We start from the raw sequence: 21,016 nt of genomic DNA, 5'->3' as shown, positions 1-21,016 counted from the left end.
GTTTCCATCTCTGCTGCATTGGTTACAGGCTGAAGGCATGCTGTCTGCCCCTGGCTCACTGTAGCTGAATGCCTGCACCAAAAATGAGAAAATCACATGTCCTTGCCATAAGCTCTTTTCAAAGTGGTGGCTTGAATATTGTGATCCTACCTTAGTTTTAACTGTCTGTCGTTATGCCAGCTGCTATATTCTCTCCCTCCTTCTAACTTCAAAAGGAAATAGATGAATTTGAGATGCATCAGTTGAATGGTTGGATACAGCCAAGAAGTCATTTGGGCTTTGAGGTTTGCTAATGCCTTAATTGGTTAAAGATAGTACAAGGAGAGTGAATGGCCGTAATAGCTCTTGGATTATGTATTGAATGTTTCATGTTTTGTTTTCTTGTTTTTCTTTTAAACCTTACTTTGCTTCAGACATTGTGCTAATTTTAAAAAAGGATCTGTTTTATGTCAGTGTGCTGTCAGTGAATGTTGATGTTACAAGATGAATTTCTAATTGTATTACATATTAGTAGTCACATTTTATTATTTCCTTTGGTAGCTCAGAACTTTGAAGGCAAATTTTAAAGCATCAGGAAAGGCCTACATGTCACCACTTCACATACAGACTGACATTGCTAAAAGCTGTTGTTACCTTTGCCTCATGTATTTGCTTTTTTTCTGGTATTAGAAAATAGTTCCACACAGCTCTCCATGGAGAATAGTGGGAAACAAGTTCAACTTGAGGAAGGTTTGGGGAGATTTGTGATGTTACAGTATGTACCCTACAACTCATTGATTATTGTCTCAACCTCTAGTTTTGTTTTTCTTATATAAAATATTGGGATAGATGAAAAATTTTTTTTCTTTTCCCATTTTGGTTTGGAGGGTGGGGAAAGAAAAGGTTCTACTTGAAACAACTCTTTTTTTAAAAGATGTTAATGCTTCAGGTCTTTGATTTTAAAAGCATTATCAGAGATTTGAGGACTACCCTAAATATATCGAAATCGTCTGTCTAGTCCCACTCCCCATGTTACAGACCTGGGAACTGAGGCCCAGACAATTTTATTTGGGCCTTGGCCCAGTGCTTCTCAAACTATGGTAGAAGACCAGTTTTTTCCTCCCCAGTGCATGCCAGGCCAATAATTTTATAAACTGTAATAAAAATGAAGTACTGGGAAAAATAATCTTAAAATGACATACACAGTTTTAAGTGTTTCCTCATTATTTCTGTGCTTATCAATGCTAGATGGATTACAAAGAGTTCTTGGGCTAGAAGAGTCCATGGACAATACTTTGTGTATCACTGCCCAATGTTGGGGTTGGCAAAATATGACTCACGGGCCAAATCCAGCCCCGCCCCCCTTGTTTTTTGTAAGTCCTGTAAGCTAAGAATTGTTTCTACATTTTTAAATGATTAAAAATAAATCACAGGAATAATAATTTGTGACACATGAATTCAAATTTCAAGGTCCTTAAATAAAATTTTATTGGAATGCAGCCACACACATTCTTTTAAGTATTATTTGTGGCTGTTCTTCCTCTGTAATGGTGGGGTTGAGGCAGGGATGCGTAGTTGAGACAGAAACCATATGGACTATAAGGCCTAATATATTTGCTATCTGGTTCTTTCCAGAAAAAGATGTGAAGATTTGGCTCTAAGACAAAGCATTAAAGTAGTAGTTAGTTGTAGAGCTGAGAGTACAAACGATCTACATTGTAAGATATGCTTTATCATGTTAGCTGATGTGTATTACCAGGCTCTGTGCTTAGTACTTTTGTATGCCACTTTTTGTTCTCATTTAATCCTCCCAGCACTGCCCTTTTGTAAAAGTTAGACAAGTTTGGATCCCTTTTGGTCTAGTTATAAATACCTTTATTGCTCTTAAAACTCTTAACTCTACTGAGTTTTTTTTTTAAACTCATATCTGGTAAATTAAAAATGGTTGAATATTTTCTAATGTGGATTTTGTTACCAGCATCTGGTTCAGAAAATGCAGCTGCTGCTTCCCTATTGCTATCGTACTCCTACAGTGATGTTTCTGTGTGTTCTGGTTCAGTGAAAGAGGTACATATGACTCAGAAGTATTCAGAGAACAGATATTCCTAGTAAAAAGATTACTCCTTTAAAAGTAATCTAAACTGAAGCAAAACTGAAGCTGAACTGTAATGGCAGATTTCTATCGCAAAGTTGCAAAGACATGATAGATAAAATACTGGCTACAACAAAAAGGCTTGAAATTTCAGGTGACTTTTGGAGGAACAATAAGGCTTTCAGTTGTTTTGCATCTATTACTCAGTAAGCTGGAGCATAAAAGCTCCTGTGATATTGTCAAGGCTTGTTAAATTAATATATTGCCTTTTAAGGCAGGTTCTGAAGTTCTTGAAGTATGCAATAAAAAAATCTGCATTTCATGGTAGCTGTTATTTCTTTGTTTTTCTATCCTTTGTATGTGATCAGTCACCAACTAAATATAGTGATAGCTGTCAGCTTCACATTTGATACATGATAACATTTTATTACATTTGGCTTCATGATAAAAACCCTTCACAAGCCGATCTTCATATTGGGATTTCTTCCTAGAATAAAAAAAAATATTGCTGTGAAAAGCTTATTCATTATGATGAAAGAGTAGGTATAGTTATGTATTATACTGGCTCTTTTATTCTACTTACTCTTGAGTCAGTTTATGAATATCTGGAAAAAAATAATTATGTTCATTGCTTACATTTAAGAATGAAACAATTTAGAAAGTCTTGGCAAAGTCTCACTTTATCTTCTCAAGCCATCGCTAGTTTTTATTATCCAAAGTCTGAAAGTACCAAAGATTTAATGTAAGGGATGCCAGTGCATATTGTCCCAGCAGCTGTGTCCTAGTTCTTAGATAAGCCTTTTGCCTTGTACATCATAGCAGAGCCACTGGCTAGATGGCTTATGCCATCTATGCTTAAAGGAAGAGCTTTATAAACAGCAGGACTTACTACCTAGTAATATCTGAGGATTGCCTTCCAAATATTCCCAAAGAACATTATGTACTTCAGCGTGAAACTGTTAGTGAATGGAAATTTTGGACTCATCAACAGTAGTGGCTCAGGTGTTTTTGGACATTATATAACATATCTTTGAACACTTATTTGAATCTACTACTTATGTTACGGTATCGTGGTAAACGGTAATAACTCCCGTTCTCTCTAGGAGTACACAAAATCTTAACTCTCTGAACTGTTAGAATAACTTTCAATCAGAGTAATTGAATCTTGCTTATTTGGACTAGTTATTAATGTATTAATTAGTTTTACCATTGGCTGAGTAGTATTTCATCAGTAGTCACCCTCCCCTCCCCGCCCCTACCCCCACATACACACTCATTTAGTTGAGAAATGTTTTGGATTAATAAATGATTACATATGGATTTTCCTTAACAAGTTCTTCTCTCTTTGGGAAGTCTCTATGTCTGAGATTGTCTGTAACTACTTTCTACCCAATGTAGCATGTGCAACATCCATTCCTCAGCATATATTATAGTGATTGAATTTCTGTTTCTAAGAATTTTTTATGGAAAGACGTTATTCTGTTTTGCAGCTTGAGTGCAGGGGACCAGAGCTGCATGCATCTCTCTGTTAAAGTTCTTGGAAGCAGGCCAGTATGTATGGCGAGTATCAGATGTAGCAGTGAGCCCCTAAAAGGCTTGCACAGTATTACAGCTATTCTGAGAGGAAGCGTTAGGAAATTGGGCTGTAAGGGAGCACCAGCAACAAGCAGCCACAGTGGTAGTAAAGACAGGGAGGAGGGTCACAGCGCGCTTCACAGGAAGGCAGTGGGCACGCAGCCTCCCATCCTGCTGCTCGAAGGAGGCAAACCAAAACTGCCATTGCAAGATTTTTCTCGTTTTGTGTTTGCGATGTTAAGTCATGTGATAAGACTGTACCCTAAGTTGCCAACTTTGCTTTACTCTAGAGAGGCTCCTTTGCTGCAGTGCCTTTTCCCCCTTTCTTTTTGTTTCTTTTTCTTTGTTTTTTCTTGAAAGAGAAAAAACTGTGCAATGTATGTTTATGCCTACACCATGCCGAGGCGACACTTAGCAGTAAATAATCTTTGTATCCCTGAGGTAAGATACTGTCTCTGCTTTCCCTGCACAGTGCTGCTGCAGCACGGAGCCGATCCAAACATTCGGAACACGGACGGCAAGTCAGCCCTGGACCTGGCCGATTCTTCAGCAAAAGCCGTCCTTACAGGTAAGGAAACAGACAGCCCATGGAACCACTAGCTTAATTTGATAAAATCTTTATGCACTAATTTTATCTTTTTTTCTACTGATTAATCTCAGCAAATATATATGCCATTATCTCTGTTTTATTATTAAGTTGATGTATTAACTCGTTAATTGCTGTGTAGTCATAAGCAGAAGCAAAAAGAGAGTTTCTGAGAATTGCAGCACTGAATGATAACCTACATAGTTCACTCGTATTTTAGTCATGTTTTATGGGTTAGACCGTGAGTCTCCTGCACCTCATCCTCTCAGTTGATTCTTTCGGAGACCTTCACTGTAGAGCAAGCAAGGGCGTTTGTGTTACTTTATAGGAGTCATGCTGATAAGGAAGGCAACCTGCTGCCTTATTACTTAGATCAACAGTTACATAAAAAATATGATGCTGCTCCTTCCTGCCACCAGGTTTTTATTTTTACCATATCTTCTCACTTCTATCAAGATGGTGATACTTTTATCTTACTGATACTTTTAACTGAGGCAATGTATTAATCTTTTTACTTTAGATAATGGCAATTTTTGGCTTGACTGTTGGTTTTTATTAAGGCGAATGTTGAGAACCGGCCAAGAGGAAAGGCCAGAATAGAAGGATAGCTCATAACAATATAGAAAATCATACTGTAAGTGGTATGATACTGAGCAACTGTTTTCATTGATCTTCATTCTCAAAATGCTGCATTGGATCTATTTTGGTTTTTCTTCTCAGCATCTGAGTTCTGCAGCCTTTGCCTTCTTTTACTAAACTGACCTTTGTAATTTGCAGCCTCCTGTCACTGCAGTGCTAATAGTATTGTTTTAGGTGTGTGAAAGTAAATGACTTTTACTTTCCTTTTAAATCTTTCGTTCACTTTTAAGTGTAGAGTACATGCTGTGCATTTTAAAGAAAGATTCTGAGGTGAATGGAAGATGTTTACATCAGAAAGCTTTGAAAATATATGAAATTTTGCTGAATTTCTCTGCTTAGATAACTTCCCACCATGTTAAAATTAATACAGTCTCTGCTAAATCAGAGTGATATGATTTTTCTCAATTAGTACAAGGGTAAGTGATTTGGTTGCTGAATCCAGATAACACACACTAGAGGAATGAACTATTTTGAACTAGTGTAGATAAGGAGAAATTGGAATGTAATTATGAAATTAAAAATTTTGAAATTAAAATCTGTAGTCTCAGGTCTCTGCAGCCGTTCAGTCTCCTCTTTTACAAAGTGCTGGCAGCACCGGCCTTGCAGTGGCTTCTGGGCAGAAGAGAAACAGCATTCCTAGGACTACAGGGAGAGTGTAAGTGCTGACCGAAACTGTCTCTGTAGCCAAGTGTCCTCACTCCGACCTTTCCTTCTCTTCAGCCCTCCAACACTCCTTGTCCATTTGCTAGGTTCATTTAATGCAACACTGCCTTTACATCCACTTTGAGTTTTTTAAAAGACAAACTTTAAATATAAGTAGCAACAAGAAGCTTTCTCCTAATATGAAATGAATATCAGGGGACATTGTGTTGACTGTTGTTTTTTGGGAAAAAGCTTTGGCATAATAGCTCATGGAGACTAGATTCCTGGAGGACAGATATCGTACCTGTCAAAACTTGATTTGAAAAGCATCTAGCGTTGTACTTTGCTTAGATAGGAAGATACTAATTTTTTTGGTTAGAATACTTAATTAATTAATAGTTCTTTTCAAGCGTATTTACTTTTTTGGAAATGACATACAACTTTTCAGAGACGATTTAAAAGAGAAACATCCTAGTAATAGTAGTATATTCTGTGAAAAATATAAGCTAGTAATATTGACACATTCATGTTATATAATGCAGTGAATTAACACTTAAATGAAATGTATTCCAAGGTGTTCTCTTTTAAGCAATTCTTCCCAGTGGGATTATAGCTGAAGTATTATTTCCAAAGCTAAATTAAAAGGATTATGCATAGATAAAAAGAGAATCTTTTGAAAGGAATGCCTTAATTTAGAACTATTAAGAGATTATTCTGGGTGATAGACATTCTTTATTTTTATGCCAGATGCATTTGGAGTACCATTACTTACTTAAGACTGAAGTTTCTGTTCTTAATTTTTTTTACCTTCTTTGGGAATTTAGTAGCTAAAGATGACTTTCTTATCTCTTTTACATTACTAATGTGGTGTAATAGCCAAAACTGTATACAGGTATATATATATTTATATTCCTTAAAGGAAATTAACAAAATGAAAATCTCTCTTTACAGAATATTTTTGAATATGTAAATGACTAATACCCTCTTCTGCATAAAGAGTACATGGATTTTTACAAAGCTATATAAAATAACAACATACTCTTAGTTTTAGAGTTAAGGGACCCTAGCATATAGCTATTTGCTTTTAATAGTTTATTTAGGGTATTTTTAAGAGAATAATTAATTGTAGGGACTCATCAAACTCTGCTGAATTGTTGTGTAGGTCAATGATATGCTAAGAAGCAATCTTGAGCATTTTTTTGTTTTGTTATTTGTTAACAACTCTAAAGTTCTGGGTGGTCATTTGAGGATAACTTGGAGGTGATTTTGTTTGTTTTTTTGGGAATAAGTAAAGTCTAAAATAGGTTATATAAATTTTATTGAGCAGTTTGGGTATGTTATGATTATGGATTTTTAAAAATATATTTATTTTGGCCTTTTTTCTTACTCATAAAAAATGTATTCACTGTGGAAATAAAGCAAAGTTGGAAAAGTATGAAAAAAAATCATAATTTTCCCACCTGGAGAGAACATTTTGGTATACTTCATTATAACCATTTTTTCTAAGCACATACATCCCACATTCTTCTTTCTCTTTAATCAGATCAGCCCTCTGTGTTTACATATTACTGTATAATTTTTTTTTTTTTAGTTACATGACTATTCCCAGAGGGCATTAAGTTTTCTTCTGCAACATGAATTTATAATGACTTCATAGTATCCTTCTTTTTGGGGGGCGAATCCTCCAGTGTTTATCATTTGGGCAGGTGTGTTTTCATTCTTTCTTCTTCCTTGTGAATTTAGAATCATTTTATCAGTTCCACTGAAATTGTACTTATATTCAGTGTTAAGCATCCACAAACTTGTTATATTTCTCCATTCCTGATTGAAGTATGTGAGCATTTAGAGAATGAGGAGCTCCCCCTCTGAAGGACTGCACTGCATGGGCTGTTATTTTGGGAGTGCTGCAGGTAAGTTACAGGCAGCTGACACAGGGATTGTTCATTGAAGAGAGTGAGGATGTAGGGGTGTGATCATGAAAAGGGGATTCTGTGAGGCACCGCAGGAAGTTGGGTAAGGAGAAGAGGTAACAGCAGGTTGAGGCTGAGAATTTGGGAAAGGGCAGATGATCAAAGGAGTGTTTATCATTGGCAGAACAAGAATGATGGGGTGGAAAGAGGGTGAGTTTAGATGGTCACAGGGTTGCCAAGACAACTGGCCCCAGCAGTTTCTTTGTAGATTTAGATGTAGGGGAGTAGGGAAGAAAGATAAATTTACACAAAGGTGTCTCAGCAATCAGCTGTAATCTGGATTCACTGCACTTTGGAGGAATCCTAGTCTGTGATTGATGGGCAGGCTCCCAGACTTTCCAGAAGGAATCAGCTGTGGCTCCAGCTAGAGGCACTGGTGAAGGGTCTGGAGTGTGCTTGCTGAGCCTGGCATGTTAAATCAAAATATGTCTGGAATCCTCCTTCCTTTTTCTACTCCACTGCTGCCTGCTGCTTTTCAGATAAAAGCAAAACCTTCACCACGGTGAGTGAGGACTTCAGTGAGCTAGCCGCTGCCTGTATCAGTTTGCTAGGTTTTGCTCAGGCCAAAATTTAGGATTCCTGTGTTCTTCTCAGACTTTGCATCCACCCTGTCAGTAATTCAGGTCTACCGTGCTTTCAAAGCCCCATCCCACCCTTTCTCCCCAGCTTCACGGGTTCAGCACTAGCACATCTTCATCATCTCTCTTTCATGACAGCAATAGCTTCGTAATGAGTCTCTCATACTCATAATACCTCCACTTACACTTCACTCAGTTCTCACTGTACTACAGTGGTCTTTCTAAAGCATAAATTAGCCCTATGATTAGAAAATTCTTTAATATATTCTCACTATCCCTGAATAAAATCCAGACTCTTGAATCATAACATATCAGGATCTGGCCCCTGCCTCGCATATCTCTGATCTTGTCTTCTACTGTATTTTCTCTTCATCTTTTCACTTCAGATACAGCTAGGTGCTTGCTGTTTCTCCAACAGATGAAGCCCTTTTCTGTGTCTGGACTAGCACAGACTAAAACACTCTGTTTGTTTGCCTCAATAGAATGCTATTTACCAAAACTGGATCACTGCCTCAGAACTTCACATGGTTCGTGAGTCAAATCTCTGCTCAAATGTTTACTCCTCAAAGAAGCCTTCTTGTCCTCCATTCCATTAGCTTACTTAATTTTCTTCATGGATTTATTGATATCTGAGATTGCATTATTTTGTGTTCTTGTTTGTTTGACTCAACAGAATGAAAGCTTCACAGGGATTTGGATTTTTGTCTGTCTTGCTCACTTCATTGTGCCCAGAACTTAGATAAGTACATTAAAAAATTAAACAAATACGTCTAGGATCTGATTACTGGTAATTAAGGGTAGCTTATTTTCCAGGTCCTACAAATATTCATTGACCAATATAATTATGTGCTATCTCAAGCCATATTGTAATAGTCTTATTATATTTTCTACTTCCTAAAAACTGTTTTGAATTGCTATAGTCATGTACATCTTATGAAACACAGTGCATTTAAAAAATTTGAATATGATGGGTGAGGTATATGCTGAGCCTTCTATCAACAGATTTCTTGGATAGTTACTTGGAGAACATTCCAGTTCTGGAGATACCAAACTCCCCCTGCAGCTGTCACATAAGGTTTTAAGATGTCAAAGCAGGACCTAAATTTTACTCTTTTCTTTTGGTCACTGCTCTATTAATGTGCATTTTTGCACATTAACTATACTACAGTGTGGTATATTGCATATCATGTGCAGTACATTTTTACTATCGGCCTACATGATTCAAGACTGATTTCTCATGCCTTTAACTTGAGGAATTATTTTTATCAGTTTGTGGGTTACTTTAACAAGTTCACACAGTCATTAAGGGAAATTATTGGGATTTGAACTCAAGCAGTTTGGCTCCAGAATCAGGGCTCTTATGTATGCAGAATCAGATTTTTTTTTGCCTACTCATTCATTAAGGATGTAGTTTAAAACATGTTTGAAAAATTGAACTGACCCAAAAATTCAGGACTCAAATTCAATGTTTCTCAGCTTTCTCAGCTGAAAGATTGCTCCTGTCAAAAAAAGAAAATTTGCCTGATTAATATTATCTGCAAGATTCATCATCATACTATTATAATAAAATGAATTAATTGGGCAATACATTGATTTATCTAACTTGATAAACTGTTAATTCTTAAGTTTTTGCTCTCTAGTCAGTACACTTCAATAACATTTGGTATATTAAACAAACAATATTTAGAATATAAGGAAAGATACAATATTTAAAATGTTTAAGCTATTCATAGATAAGAGGCAGCCCAGATAATTTAAGCAAGCCTTACCTGAGTTACAGGCAGTTATCTGTATGGAGTGGGAGGGGATTAAAGTATCTTTCTGTTTAGATGACCCAGTATTCTAATACCTCAAGCTCCTCCCATCAACCTTTCTGGGTTATTAAAGCCAGCAGGCTTACATCATTAAAACCAGCATGATCTTTCAACTCATCAAAAATGATGTATTTGTGAAGCATACTCCCTTGTTCGTGTATACCCTGAGAACAGCTGTCACTTTTCCTCAGTACACTGTATCAATTGTATAGCATAGTCCTTGAGATTTGAATCAGAGCTTCAGCTACAACCAAACTGCTGATATTTTAAATGGATTTTTAAAATTTTCTTATAATAAAATAATTCCTGGTAACATTTACTTTCTTAAAATAGCTCATGACATTAGAATTCACAAATGCTTTAGTATTATAAGGATTAATAACTGTTTGAAACTTTCATTAAACTTTTGACATAATTGTGGATTTACATGAGGTTATAAGAAATAACAGAGAGGTATACCCTGTACCTTCTGTATTATTTTCCCCTAGTAATAGGTTATAAAACTAGTATGGTATCACAACTGGATTATTGACGGTGATACAGTCAAGATACAGAGCATTTCCATCACAGGAGATACTGTTCTGTAGTTTCCCTGAATTGTAATGTCTATTTTGGTATTAGAGCAATGTTGGCTTCTTAGAGTGAGTTAGAAGTGTTCTTTAGGAAGTCTTGAATGTTTTTATTTTCTGGAAATGATTTGTTTCTGAAAGAAATAATTTCTTAAATGTTTAGTAGAATTCACTGGTGAACTTTAGTGCTATTAATTTTCCTCTGATTACCACTTTAGCTATATCCCACAAATTGTGATGTGTTCTATTTTCATTTTCATTCAGTTCAGTGTATTCTTTTTTTAATTCTCTTGAAAATTCCTCTTAACCCATGGATTTTTTAGTACAAGTGAGTTAGGTTCTAAATGTTTGAAGATTTTTCTTTTACCTTTCTGATATTGCTTCCTAGTTTGATTCCATTGTGATTGAACTGTTTGTTTTCAATTCTTTTCATTTTTAGAATTTTGTTTGTATGTCCCAAAATGTGCTCTATTTTGGTATATGTTTCACGGGCCTGTGAAAAGAATGTGTTTTTGTTTGTCATTGGATGGAATGTTCTATAAACGTCTGTTAGTGTGGGACCACAGTTTTTTTGTTTTCGTTTTCATTTTCATTTTTGTTTCTGTTGGTTTGTTACAGAATTTAGCTGAAATAGTCTGGTTATTGTCTAAAGCTTTTCTTGCTTGGCTAACCGTTTACTGTTCCCTTGAACAGAGAGAATAGGCTTTTTTTGTATGCACATACTGGCATTTCTGGATTGCCAGCTTCTTCAGCTCTTGAGTCTGTATATATGGTGCAAAAAGAAATTGGGAGCTCCCCACTATGTCGTTCCTACATCCCTCAGTGGTCTGCCTTCATCTTTCTACCTTTGAGAGTGTTTTTATGTTTATTTTATATATAAGGCCCAGGGTTTTTAAATTTACTTAGTGGAAAGAATAGGGAAAAATACATCTACTCCATTTTATTGGAAATAGAGTCTTAAAATTATTTTTAATCAGTCATTATATTGAGTGAGTCATCACTCATATGGATACTCTGAGGATTTAAGCACTGAGTAAAATTGCATGAACAGTAGGACTTCTTGAGGCCCATCTGTTTTTCTAAACCTACTTGCTGATCAGAAACATAGATTTTAAATAACTGAATTACAAGGAAAGTATTGGACCCTCAAAACTAGTCACAAAGTACAGCACAGAACACATTGTTTGATGTGTTAGTTTCTTTTTTAACAGAGTAACAAACAAAATTAGGATTTTAGTATTTACAGTTGATTTAATTGTGACTAAAACTAAAAGTTATCAGTAGCCTTTGCTTTATCAGTCAGTAACTGGTGGAGAAAACCAGAGTCCCATCTTTTGTGATCTCCTCTCTAGGCTGTTCATTAATCCCATTTACTCTTTGGCTCAGTCCTAGAGTTGCACTAGCCGAAAAGCTAGTAATTTCCTAGTTTGTCTGATTTAGAAGAATTGTTTTTCTGAAACTTTAAAAAGTCACTGAACATATGGCATGCGGTTTTTATTATTTAAAAAAATAAGGTGGCAATGAGTGGTGAAATAAAGTCATAGAGACTCCATGATTAAAATAACTAGCTTAGTGTTAGAAAATTTACTGTAATTTTTATAGAATACCATCTTTTTCTGGTGTACACCAGCTTTAATGTACACAGTGTAAGTGTCCCTGTCTTACATCACTAGGAAGAAGTATGAATTGATTCAAAAAGGAGAAAGCCATACATGGTCAAGCCATAAATAACAGTATACAGCTGGGTAAGGAGGGCCATTTAAGCCTTCTCACATCTTAGGAATTTCCTTTAGCAGTAGGTTTTTGAGACCACATGAGCATCGATCTGCATCAGTATGATTGATTAGAAAGTTGGAGTAGAATTCTTTTCCTCTAAAATTTGTTGATCCCTCCACCTCCCACTCCCTAAGATCTTCACATGCCTAATTTAAATTGATGAAGAAAAGAGGGAAGAGTTATTCTGTTTGGTGGAACAGAAGATGCTTGATAACAGGGACAGGCATGGTGCCATATGAGGAGTCATGGAGTCCTAAGTTTGGATAAGGAAGGTAAGACCAATGAAGTTCTCGTATTTGTTTCCTGTGGAGCTATTTTTGGTTTCCAAATGGGAGACTTGCTTATAGAGTGTTTTATTTCAGGAGTATGAATTAGGCATACATGCATTAAGTATAATAATATAAGGAAAGATGGGAAGTAAGGAAACTGCTTTGGAGAAGATTGTAATTCAGGCTTGAGGTGATAAGGATATGGAACTGAGTAATTAGACTGCAGAATGAAGAGGAACGGATGAGTCCAAAACACAGGAAAATCACTGATTTAGCACAGCAGCAGTACATGTGTATTTATTTAACTCTTAACATTATTTAGGAATTAATGGACTAGCTTGTTATTCAGAGATTTGTGAGCCAAAGTGGTATGTTTAAAAAGAGCTTTACATTTGGCAAGAGGAGATGCCAGCTGCAATTTTGTTTGCCTCTTTCTAGTTTTGTGGCCTTTATAAGTCATTTAGCCTCTATTTCTTTTTCTATAAAGTAAGAATGGAAGTGATGATCTCTTTAAATTATTTGACTTCTGATGTTATAAGTTGTATGATGACCCATTAATCACAGTGGCATAAAACATTACTTACTGTAGTACTATATTTCTGGCAAATCTACATTTTTGTTTACATAATTGGATAATAAATTGATCTGAGGTCGTTTTATGTATTTAGAGTATCTTGGTGAGTTCCTTTCATGCTGTTCTACAGCAGATTCAACTGAAAAGCAGGGGGTCTGGAGGGAACTGAGATATTATGCCCTTATAATAGGTTGCATCCCAAGATTCCTTGGAAACCTCCTAAAAACAGAGAGTAGATTATGTGCAATGATATGATATGGTAATTCAGAAACTATTTTATGTATATTGTTAGTTTGAGTAAATATGTTGGAAGCCAAGTCTCTTACTACGGAATGAGAAATATATAAATGTGGACTGTAGGAAGACAAAGGAGAACCTTGTGGAGTTGGATTGAAGTTGTAGTTATCAGAATCATGGAGGGGAGGGAATCTTCTAGGTGCTGCAAAAAAGACCTAGAAGCAGTCTGTCACCACCAGTGGCAACGGAACACACCTACTTACCATATCTTGGTTTCTATGTGCCATTCCCTATGTGCTTTTAAAAGAGCTCTTTGGAGAAAAAGACCCATTCAGAATTAGGACTAGGAAGGTATAAGATGAGCCTGAAATATCTTACAGTGCTAGAAAGTAAGGTAGTACTCAAAAAAATTATGGGGGCATTTCAGAGGGACACAAGACCCACCTTGAAGGGACTTCCAATAACCAAATCTGGGACAATTTGACCATCAAAATAAGTGTTGATAGTGATGGATTATAACCAGTTAAATAACATAGGAATAGATATGTTCATACAGTGATGATAAGTGAGCGAATGAATGAATGGTGGAGAGAAGTTCTTCCTTACTATTAGAATGCCCATTCATAAATGTGGAGGGACTGTTGGAGTTTGAAAATCACCATTTGTGATTTTCAGTAAAGACTGGTTAGGACAGGACTCATTGGAGTGGTTACTGAAATTAGTATATGCTAAATTAGTAGATTTGATGAGGAGCAGTGTATTTGCATGGTTCCAGCGTATCTGTCCATATAGATTGATGATTCCTTGGCAAAAACTGTAACTGTACAAAGGAGAAATCTGACAGTACCTCTAATGTTGGTGAGCGTGGGCAAACCTTGTGGGCTTGCAGAGTGAATACCTGGAAGTGACACATCTCTTATGTTGTATTCTAGCCAGAGGTGTATAACTAAATCTCATGGGGAGACATAGACAAACACAAACTGAGGCACATTTTATAAAACTATTGGCCTGTAATTTTTAAAAATGTTAATGTTTTGAAAGACAAAAGTTGAGGAATTATTCCAAATTAAGATAAGTTAGACATGACACCTTGATGCAAAATACTTGATACTGGGCTGGAGGGATAAATTCTATAAAGGATATTATTGGAACAATAACAAAATTGGAGTATTTATTCTTTATTAGATAAAAATACTGTACCAATGTTAAATTTCCTAAATTTAATTACAACAGAGTGCTTACATAAGAAAACATCTTTGTTTTAGGAGAACAGACACTGAAGTAATAAAAGGCAGAGACATGATGTATTGCAACTTTCTGATATGGTTTAAAAAGGTTATTTATTACTTATACATAAATACATAGAGATAGGAGAATGAGGATATAAAGCACATGGGCAAAATATTAGAAATTGGTCTAGGCAAAGGATATACAGGAGTCCTCTGTACTAATTTTGTGGTTTTTCTATATTTTTGAAATTATTTCAAATGAATAGATGTTAAAAGTTATCACTCAGTAAAAAGAAAACAGTGTCAGAGTTTGGTCAGTAAATGACATTGTCACTCTTCATTTTCTACTTTTCAGCCTCAGATGGTCATTTTTTAAAAAAATTATTGGTGTTTAGGAAAAACTCAGTTTTTTTCTTTTTCTTTACTTTTTTGAACTGCATTTGTGTTCTTTTCTATTTATTATTGCCTCAAAATTAAATACTTGCTTCTTTTTTTTATGACTAAAGGTCCACGTTCCCTTGCTTTGTTTCAGATCAGAGCACCATCTTATGGGCATTGTTATAATTGTAAACTCTCTTTGTTTTCTATCTTGCTCTTCATGAAGATAACTCTTGGGCATTAAATTTATTGAGATTCTTTTGAAACAAATAATATCTGTACCTTTTTATCTTCCTTGAGAACACAACAAACTTAGTGTTCCTGTTTGGGTGAAAATATATTCAGTTCTTGAGGATATATTACCTTAGAGGGCACTAACTAGGCGAGTGCTAACTAGTTACTGGGAAGCTTTTTAACCAAATAAGCCTTCTTAGCTTTGTGCATCTGACTGATGGGTAGGTCAGCAGTATTTTCTCTTCTCATGGGAAGGATCAGGGTGACTTGGATTGTCAGTCATTTAGAGTATCTTAAAATTTTATATTTGATCATCAGCCTCTGACTGTCTTAGAAACGCTAGGCTTTTTTTGGTGTGGACATTGAAAGTCATCTGAATTGACAGCCGGACTGGGCATGAAGAGGAATACAGTGTGTCATATGCTTAAGTCTTTTTGAATGAAAGTGGAAAATGTGTAAATATCTGAAATGACCGAGTATTGTTGTATATATTGAAATTTCTTTTAAAAGAAGTAGATTTTAGGAGATTAGACAGGAAATCAGTGCTAGATCAGGAATGCTGTACAAATAGGCTGTCTGTTGATTTGTAGATCATCAGAACTTCGTCATCTCCAGTTTGTATCGTATTTCTTTTTTTTCTGAGGAGTAGTAACATGCTGTGTATCAGTTATTTATGTCCTTTACCTCCAGTTTTTTCTTTGTGGAGAAAAATTCATTGCTCTTATAATTCTAGTTATATGTATTTGGCTTCAGTGTTTGAAAATAGGCCCCAGGAGAGTAAAAGAGAATCTTTTTTCTCTATTGATGTTCTAATCTTTCCATATGTTGTTTTTCTATTATTCTATTACCCTCCATGGCGCTGAAAGTCAGTGATATATTGCTTATGACAGGACATAAAAATGACTCTTGTTTTTAAGAAGTTATTAGAATGCCAGTGGCAATAACAGACAAGACCATGGGAAAGTAACCTTTTTTCCAGAAGAACAAATTTTGTGAACTTGCTTGCAAAATAAGTCTTCTTTCATTTTTAAAACCTAGTAAGGGAAAATAACTCCTTGCTTATACTCTTTGTAAAACAAAAACAAAAACATGCCAAGTAGAAATATTAATGATGATTTATAGAGAAGACTAGCCAAGAATACAGAAGGGAAAGAAACTCAATTGAGAATGGAAGCAGTATTTAAGAGCTTTATCCTTACTCACCATACCAAAAATTTGAGATTTTACTCATTTCTTTAATGATACATTTTTATACATACCCTTCTCGATACTTTAATTCTCACAGAAAACATTTGATAGTTGAAAAGACTAGGGCTTCATAGAAGGTCCTTGGATCCTTTTACCTTTCCTTGTATTTACCTTAATCATGGCTCTCGTGTCAGTGTTACCTACTGTCTCTGTAATTAAAGTATACTTTTGGGCCAGATGTCATTCTTAACTGTTATGGATGATTCTTTGAATTATAGCAAGTTTTAAACTTAAAGATCTTCTAATCTGGAGAAGAATGTTGGTACAGTCATATAGCCACATTTGTGTATACACACATACACATTTTACATGATTTCTTTCTTCAGAACAAAGGAGATAATGTTATTGAATGATAGTTTATATATTTTGTTTCTGAAGGAAAAGAGAATGGAACTGATTACTCCAAATATTTTTCACTTTAGATTCTTACATGAAACTTTGTAGAGAAAAATGGTTAGACCAGAGTTAAGGTGATATTTTTAAACATGAATAACCAAAGAATGAAGGTAAAGATAATCACCCTAAGAAGTATTAGATAATGTGAAGTCAAAAAAATTTTTAAATGTGTTAAAAGCTGTAAGAGCAGAAAGGTGAATGGCATATTTTTGGGGATAGAAAAAAGTAAGATGATGATGTACAAGCCCTACCAGAGAAACGAATATACATACATTGTAAAATTTTTACCCAGATCACAGCCGAAGAGCACTTAAAGGAACAGATGACTGCAAAACTTCCTATAAACTTAAATGATGTGGAAATAGGGTGGGAATATCCTGAAAATTTTACTCAATAGGTAACAAAGTAAGCGAAGTCCTTAGGAAGCTACATTTGATTACAAAAAGACATATTTACAAAATAGCTGCCTTCCAACAGGGTTTTCCCTCAAAACAAATGGTTGTCTTACTCCTATTATTAACTTATTTTTTTTCCCTATGTACCTAACTTGTAAAGTATTGTTAGACTTAGATCATCACCCTTTGCCAGTAGGTCTGCCATTGTCCAGTAGTGGGATATGGTCGAGGGTGAGTGTTCTCAATGTTGTTCAAAACAAATCTTTCTAAAGCGAATAGATTTTTTTAAGGTTAAAATTAAGGAACACTAATTAATTTTTTTAAATAGACCTATCTTTAATTGGTCAGAAAGCCAACCAAGCTTTCAAGTTACCTATATTTACAAACTATAAGCTGTTTAAACAGAAGGAGAGCAGCTTTCTTTGGATTTTGACCAATCATTTTTCTGTGGACTAAAACAAGTGAAATTTATTTTTAACTTGAAGTGATAGAAATATATAATCATGTTACATGTTAGTTGATTTTTTTCTTTCTACTCTATAATATTGTTCATCTAATTAATCCTTATTTCTTTGACTATCTGGATTTTCTTAAGTATTTTTCAATGAAAGACCTTTTCATCGTATAGAATAATATAACGTGTATTTACTATGTTTTATGTTCTTTAATGCAGTTCAGTAACTTCCGTGTTAATTTCTGATTTAATTAAATTGGCTTAATCAACTATTGGAGGTGTTCCTCAGAAACCACGATACATTCTCAGTGTCACAGTTAGGGGGTTTTGGTTTGCGTTGTGAGTATTGCCATGAGGAGGTGAATTGAAGAGTGTGGAGGATCAAAAGGACTTCTCTGAGCACTTGTATTTAGTCATTTGTATTTAGTCTAAATACAATGACTCTGAGTCATTGTATTTAGAATCTTCCCTTTCCCCTTAAGACACTCATTTATACATGTGTCATCCAGTAATTGTATATGGCTCGATGTCCCAACACTACTTAGGAAAGTTCAAAAGCAATGGGAGATGTGCTTTTATTTCCTTAACAAAGGATCATTGCAGAAAAGCATCATGGACTTCTGTAAATCTTTCTCACTTTATCTGAACTCTTTAGCTGAAAAGTACTTATACAGGGAATATATCAAAAGGCCTCAGGTTATTTTGATATTCTTACATCTTGGTGATGCCAAAGTTAGGTTTATAAATACCAGACTGAGGCCAGGGGACCCTCAAGGTGGGGGAGTAGGAAGGCAAGGCAGGAACCTCCTCCCACACACACACAAAGGAAGCAACTACAGCAAATACAACTAAACCTGAAAATGAACTGAAGACTGCAGAACAGACATCTGGGGAAGAAGAGAAACCCACACAGAGAAGGGTGAAGTGGCAGAGCCATGACCAAGTGAGACCCCAGCCCTTATCCCATTCTAGCCCACACGTGGGAAGGTGAGGAGTGGGGAGGGCATATAGGTACCCAGGAACTCTGCACACCCGGCCCTGGAGATCTGTGCCAGGAACCCGAGTCCACGTTGCATTGGGTCCTGATGACTAGTGGGACTGGACACCAGGGACAGTTGGAACACTCTGGAAATCTGATACACCAGCCACCTGTGGAGGACAGGTATGCTCTGCTGGTCCCACTGAGTCCCAACTGGTCCCACTGGTCCCAACACACAGGCAGCAGTTTGAAAGACTTGCCAGCAGTGATAGAGGAGCCGAGGGGCTATCTCTGCAAGACAGAGGGCAAGTAGACAATACCTCTCCAGCCTTCCCTCTGCCCAGCAGGTCGGGCACTCTAAGGAGCCCTAGACGCTCTTCCCCCTCGCTGGTGGCTCAGCCCTGAGGTGCCTCCCTACGTGCTACCAATGCGCCAGCCCTTCAGCTCAGCAGTGTCTGACTTTGCTGCCTGGCAGGCACAGGGAGACCCACCCAGCTTTCATGGTTGTATTTCATCCCAGCTGGGGAGACACCTGCATGCCACTGGGAACCTGCAGACGCTTCTCAGTGCCTAACTGTGCCTGTGCCCTCCCCACATGTGATTTGCTACCACTGCTGCGTGCCCACATGCCCTCCCACCATGCAGCTCACCACCACTACCAAGCACCCAAGGGCTCTGCACCTGGGTGACTTGCCACCACCACAAGCCCATGTTCCCTGCCATTGTGCAACTCACCCTGCAACCACCCCACCCACTGTTAACCCATCAGCCCCACCATCACTGCAGTGCAGGCAGAGTGTGGCCTGTCCACAATCTCAGCAGAAACCACTGCTCTGATCATAAAGGCCCAGCTGGGGCAAACCACCAGGCTTAGCAGACAGATAAACCACTGCCAGCAGACAGGCAGAAAGACAACCCTGCACATTGCCCACCAACAGCAACTGGGGTTCCAGAGCAAAGGAGAAGCAGGCACTGGAGAGGAAAGAGTCCTGAGTTTCTGGGCACCTGTAGGACACCTTTTTTATAAAGCCGTTACACTCTAGATCAGGAAGTACAGCAGATCCACCTAATACAAAGGAAGAAACAGACACCCTGGCAAAATGAGGAGGCAGAGAGGAGGCAGAGGAAATGTTACAAACAAAACTACAGGGTAAGATACCAGAAAGAGGACTAAATGAAATGTAGATCACCAATCTTCTTGATAAAGATTTCAAAGTAGAAGTCATAAATACTGCTCACTGATCTGCAGAAATATATTAGAGATCTCAGGGAGGAATCAACAAAGAGATACAAGAGCTGAAGAATATAGTAACTGAAAATGAAACAAAAAATGGAGAGAATGAATAATTGCTGCTAGTAAAGGAGATAGTAAATGAGATAGAAATTAGAGAACAGAAACACAGAGAAGCTGAGGAGCAAAGAGAAAAAAGGATCTCTAGGAATGAAAGAATGATAAGAGAGCTGTATGACCAATCCAAACAAAACAATATTCACATAATAGGAGTACCAGAAGAAGAAGAAAGAGAAAAAGGGATAAAAAGTCTCTCTGAGGAACTAATTGTTGAAAAGTTCCCCATTCTGGGGAAGGAAATAGACACAAATCATGGAAGCTCAGGAAACTCCTAGCAAAAGGAGGCCCAGGAATACAACACCAAGACATATAATAATTAAAATGGCAGAGATTAAGGATAAGGAGAGAGTATTGAAAGCAACCAGAAGAGAACAAAGATTACTTATAAGGGAAAGCCCATCAGGCTATCAGCAGACTTCTCAGCAGAAATTTTACAGGCCAGAAGGCAGTGGCATGAAATATTTAATGTCTTGAAACAGAACAACCTTAAACCAAGAATCCTCTACCCAGCAAGATTATCATTTAAATTTGAAGCAGGGATTAAACAATTTCCAGAAGGCTCAAAGAATTTATAACAACAAAACCAGCCTTACAAGATATATTAAAGAGATGCTGTAGATGGAAATGTTCCTAAGGCTAAATAGTTTTGAGTATGACATCTGATACATAAACTGTGAAGGAGGAAGAAGAAGAAAAAAAAAGAACTTTAATACTATGTTTGAAAAAGCAATCAGCAACATAATATAGACTGTTAAATAGTCAGGAAGCTATCCATGAACCTTTGGTAACCACAAACCTAAGGTCTATACTAGATACACAGAAAGTCAGAACAGAAATCCAATCACAACGTTAAGGAAAACCATCAAATAACAAGAGAAGAGTGGAAGACAGGAAAAAAGGAATAGAAAGGAGCTATAAAAACAAATAGAAAACAATAAAATGACAATACATAAATACCTATCAATAATTACCTTAAATGTAAATGGACTGAATGCACCATTCAAAAGACATAGAGTGGCAGATTGGATAAAGGAACAAGACCCATTTATACA

The 21,016-nt window shown here is 36.5% G+C and overlaps 1 protein-coding gene across 3 annotated transcripts in view; it reads left to right on the top strand.

Moving 5' to 3' along the window:
* Positions 1-21,016, top strand: part of TNKS (tankyrase) — a 168,399-nt gene that overhangs the window by 37,054 nt on the left and 110,329 nt on the right. For all 3 annotated transcript variants that reach the window (XM_036997576.2, XM_036997568.2, XM_073219073.1), the window contains one exon: positions 4,119-4,214. In XM_036997576.2, the coding sequence (XP_036853471.1) occupies positions 4,119-4,214 (96 nt within the window). The remainder of the gene's footprint in view (positions 1-4,118; positions 4,215-21,016) is intronic.

Source organism: Manis javanica, chromosome 12, assembly GCF_040802235.1.
Source record: "Manis javanica isolate MJ-LG chromosome 12, MJ_LKY, whole genome shotgun sequence".
NCBI classification, from domain to species: Eukaryota; Metazoa; Chordata; class Mammalia; order Pholidota; family Manidae; genus Manis; species Manis javanica.
The sequence above is the reverse complement of the archived record's forward strand: the minus strand, read 5'-3'. Positions and strand labels throughout refer to the sequence as shown.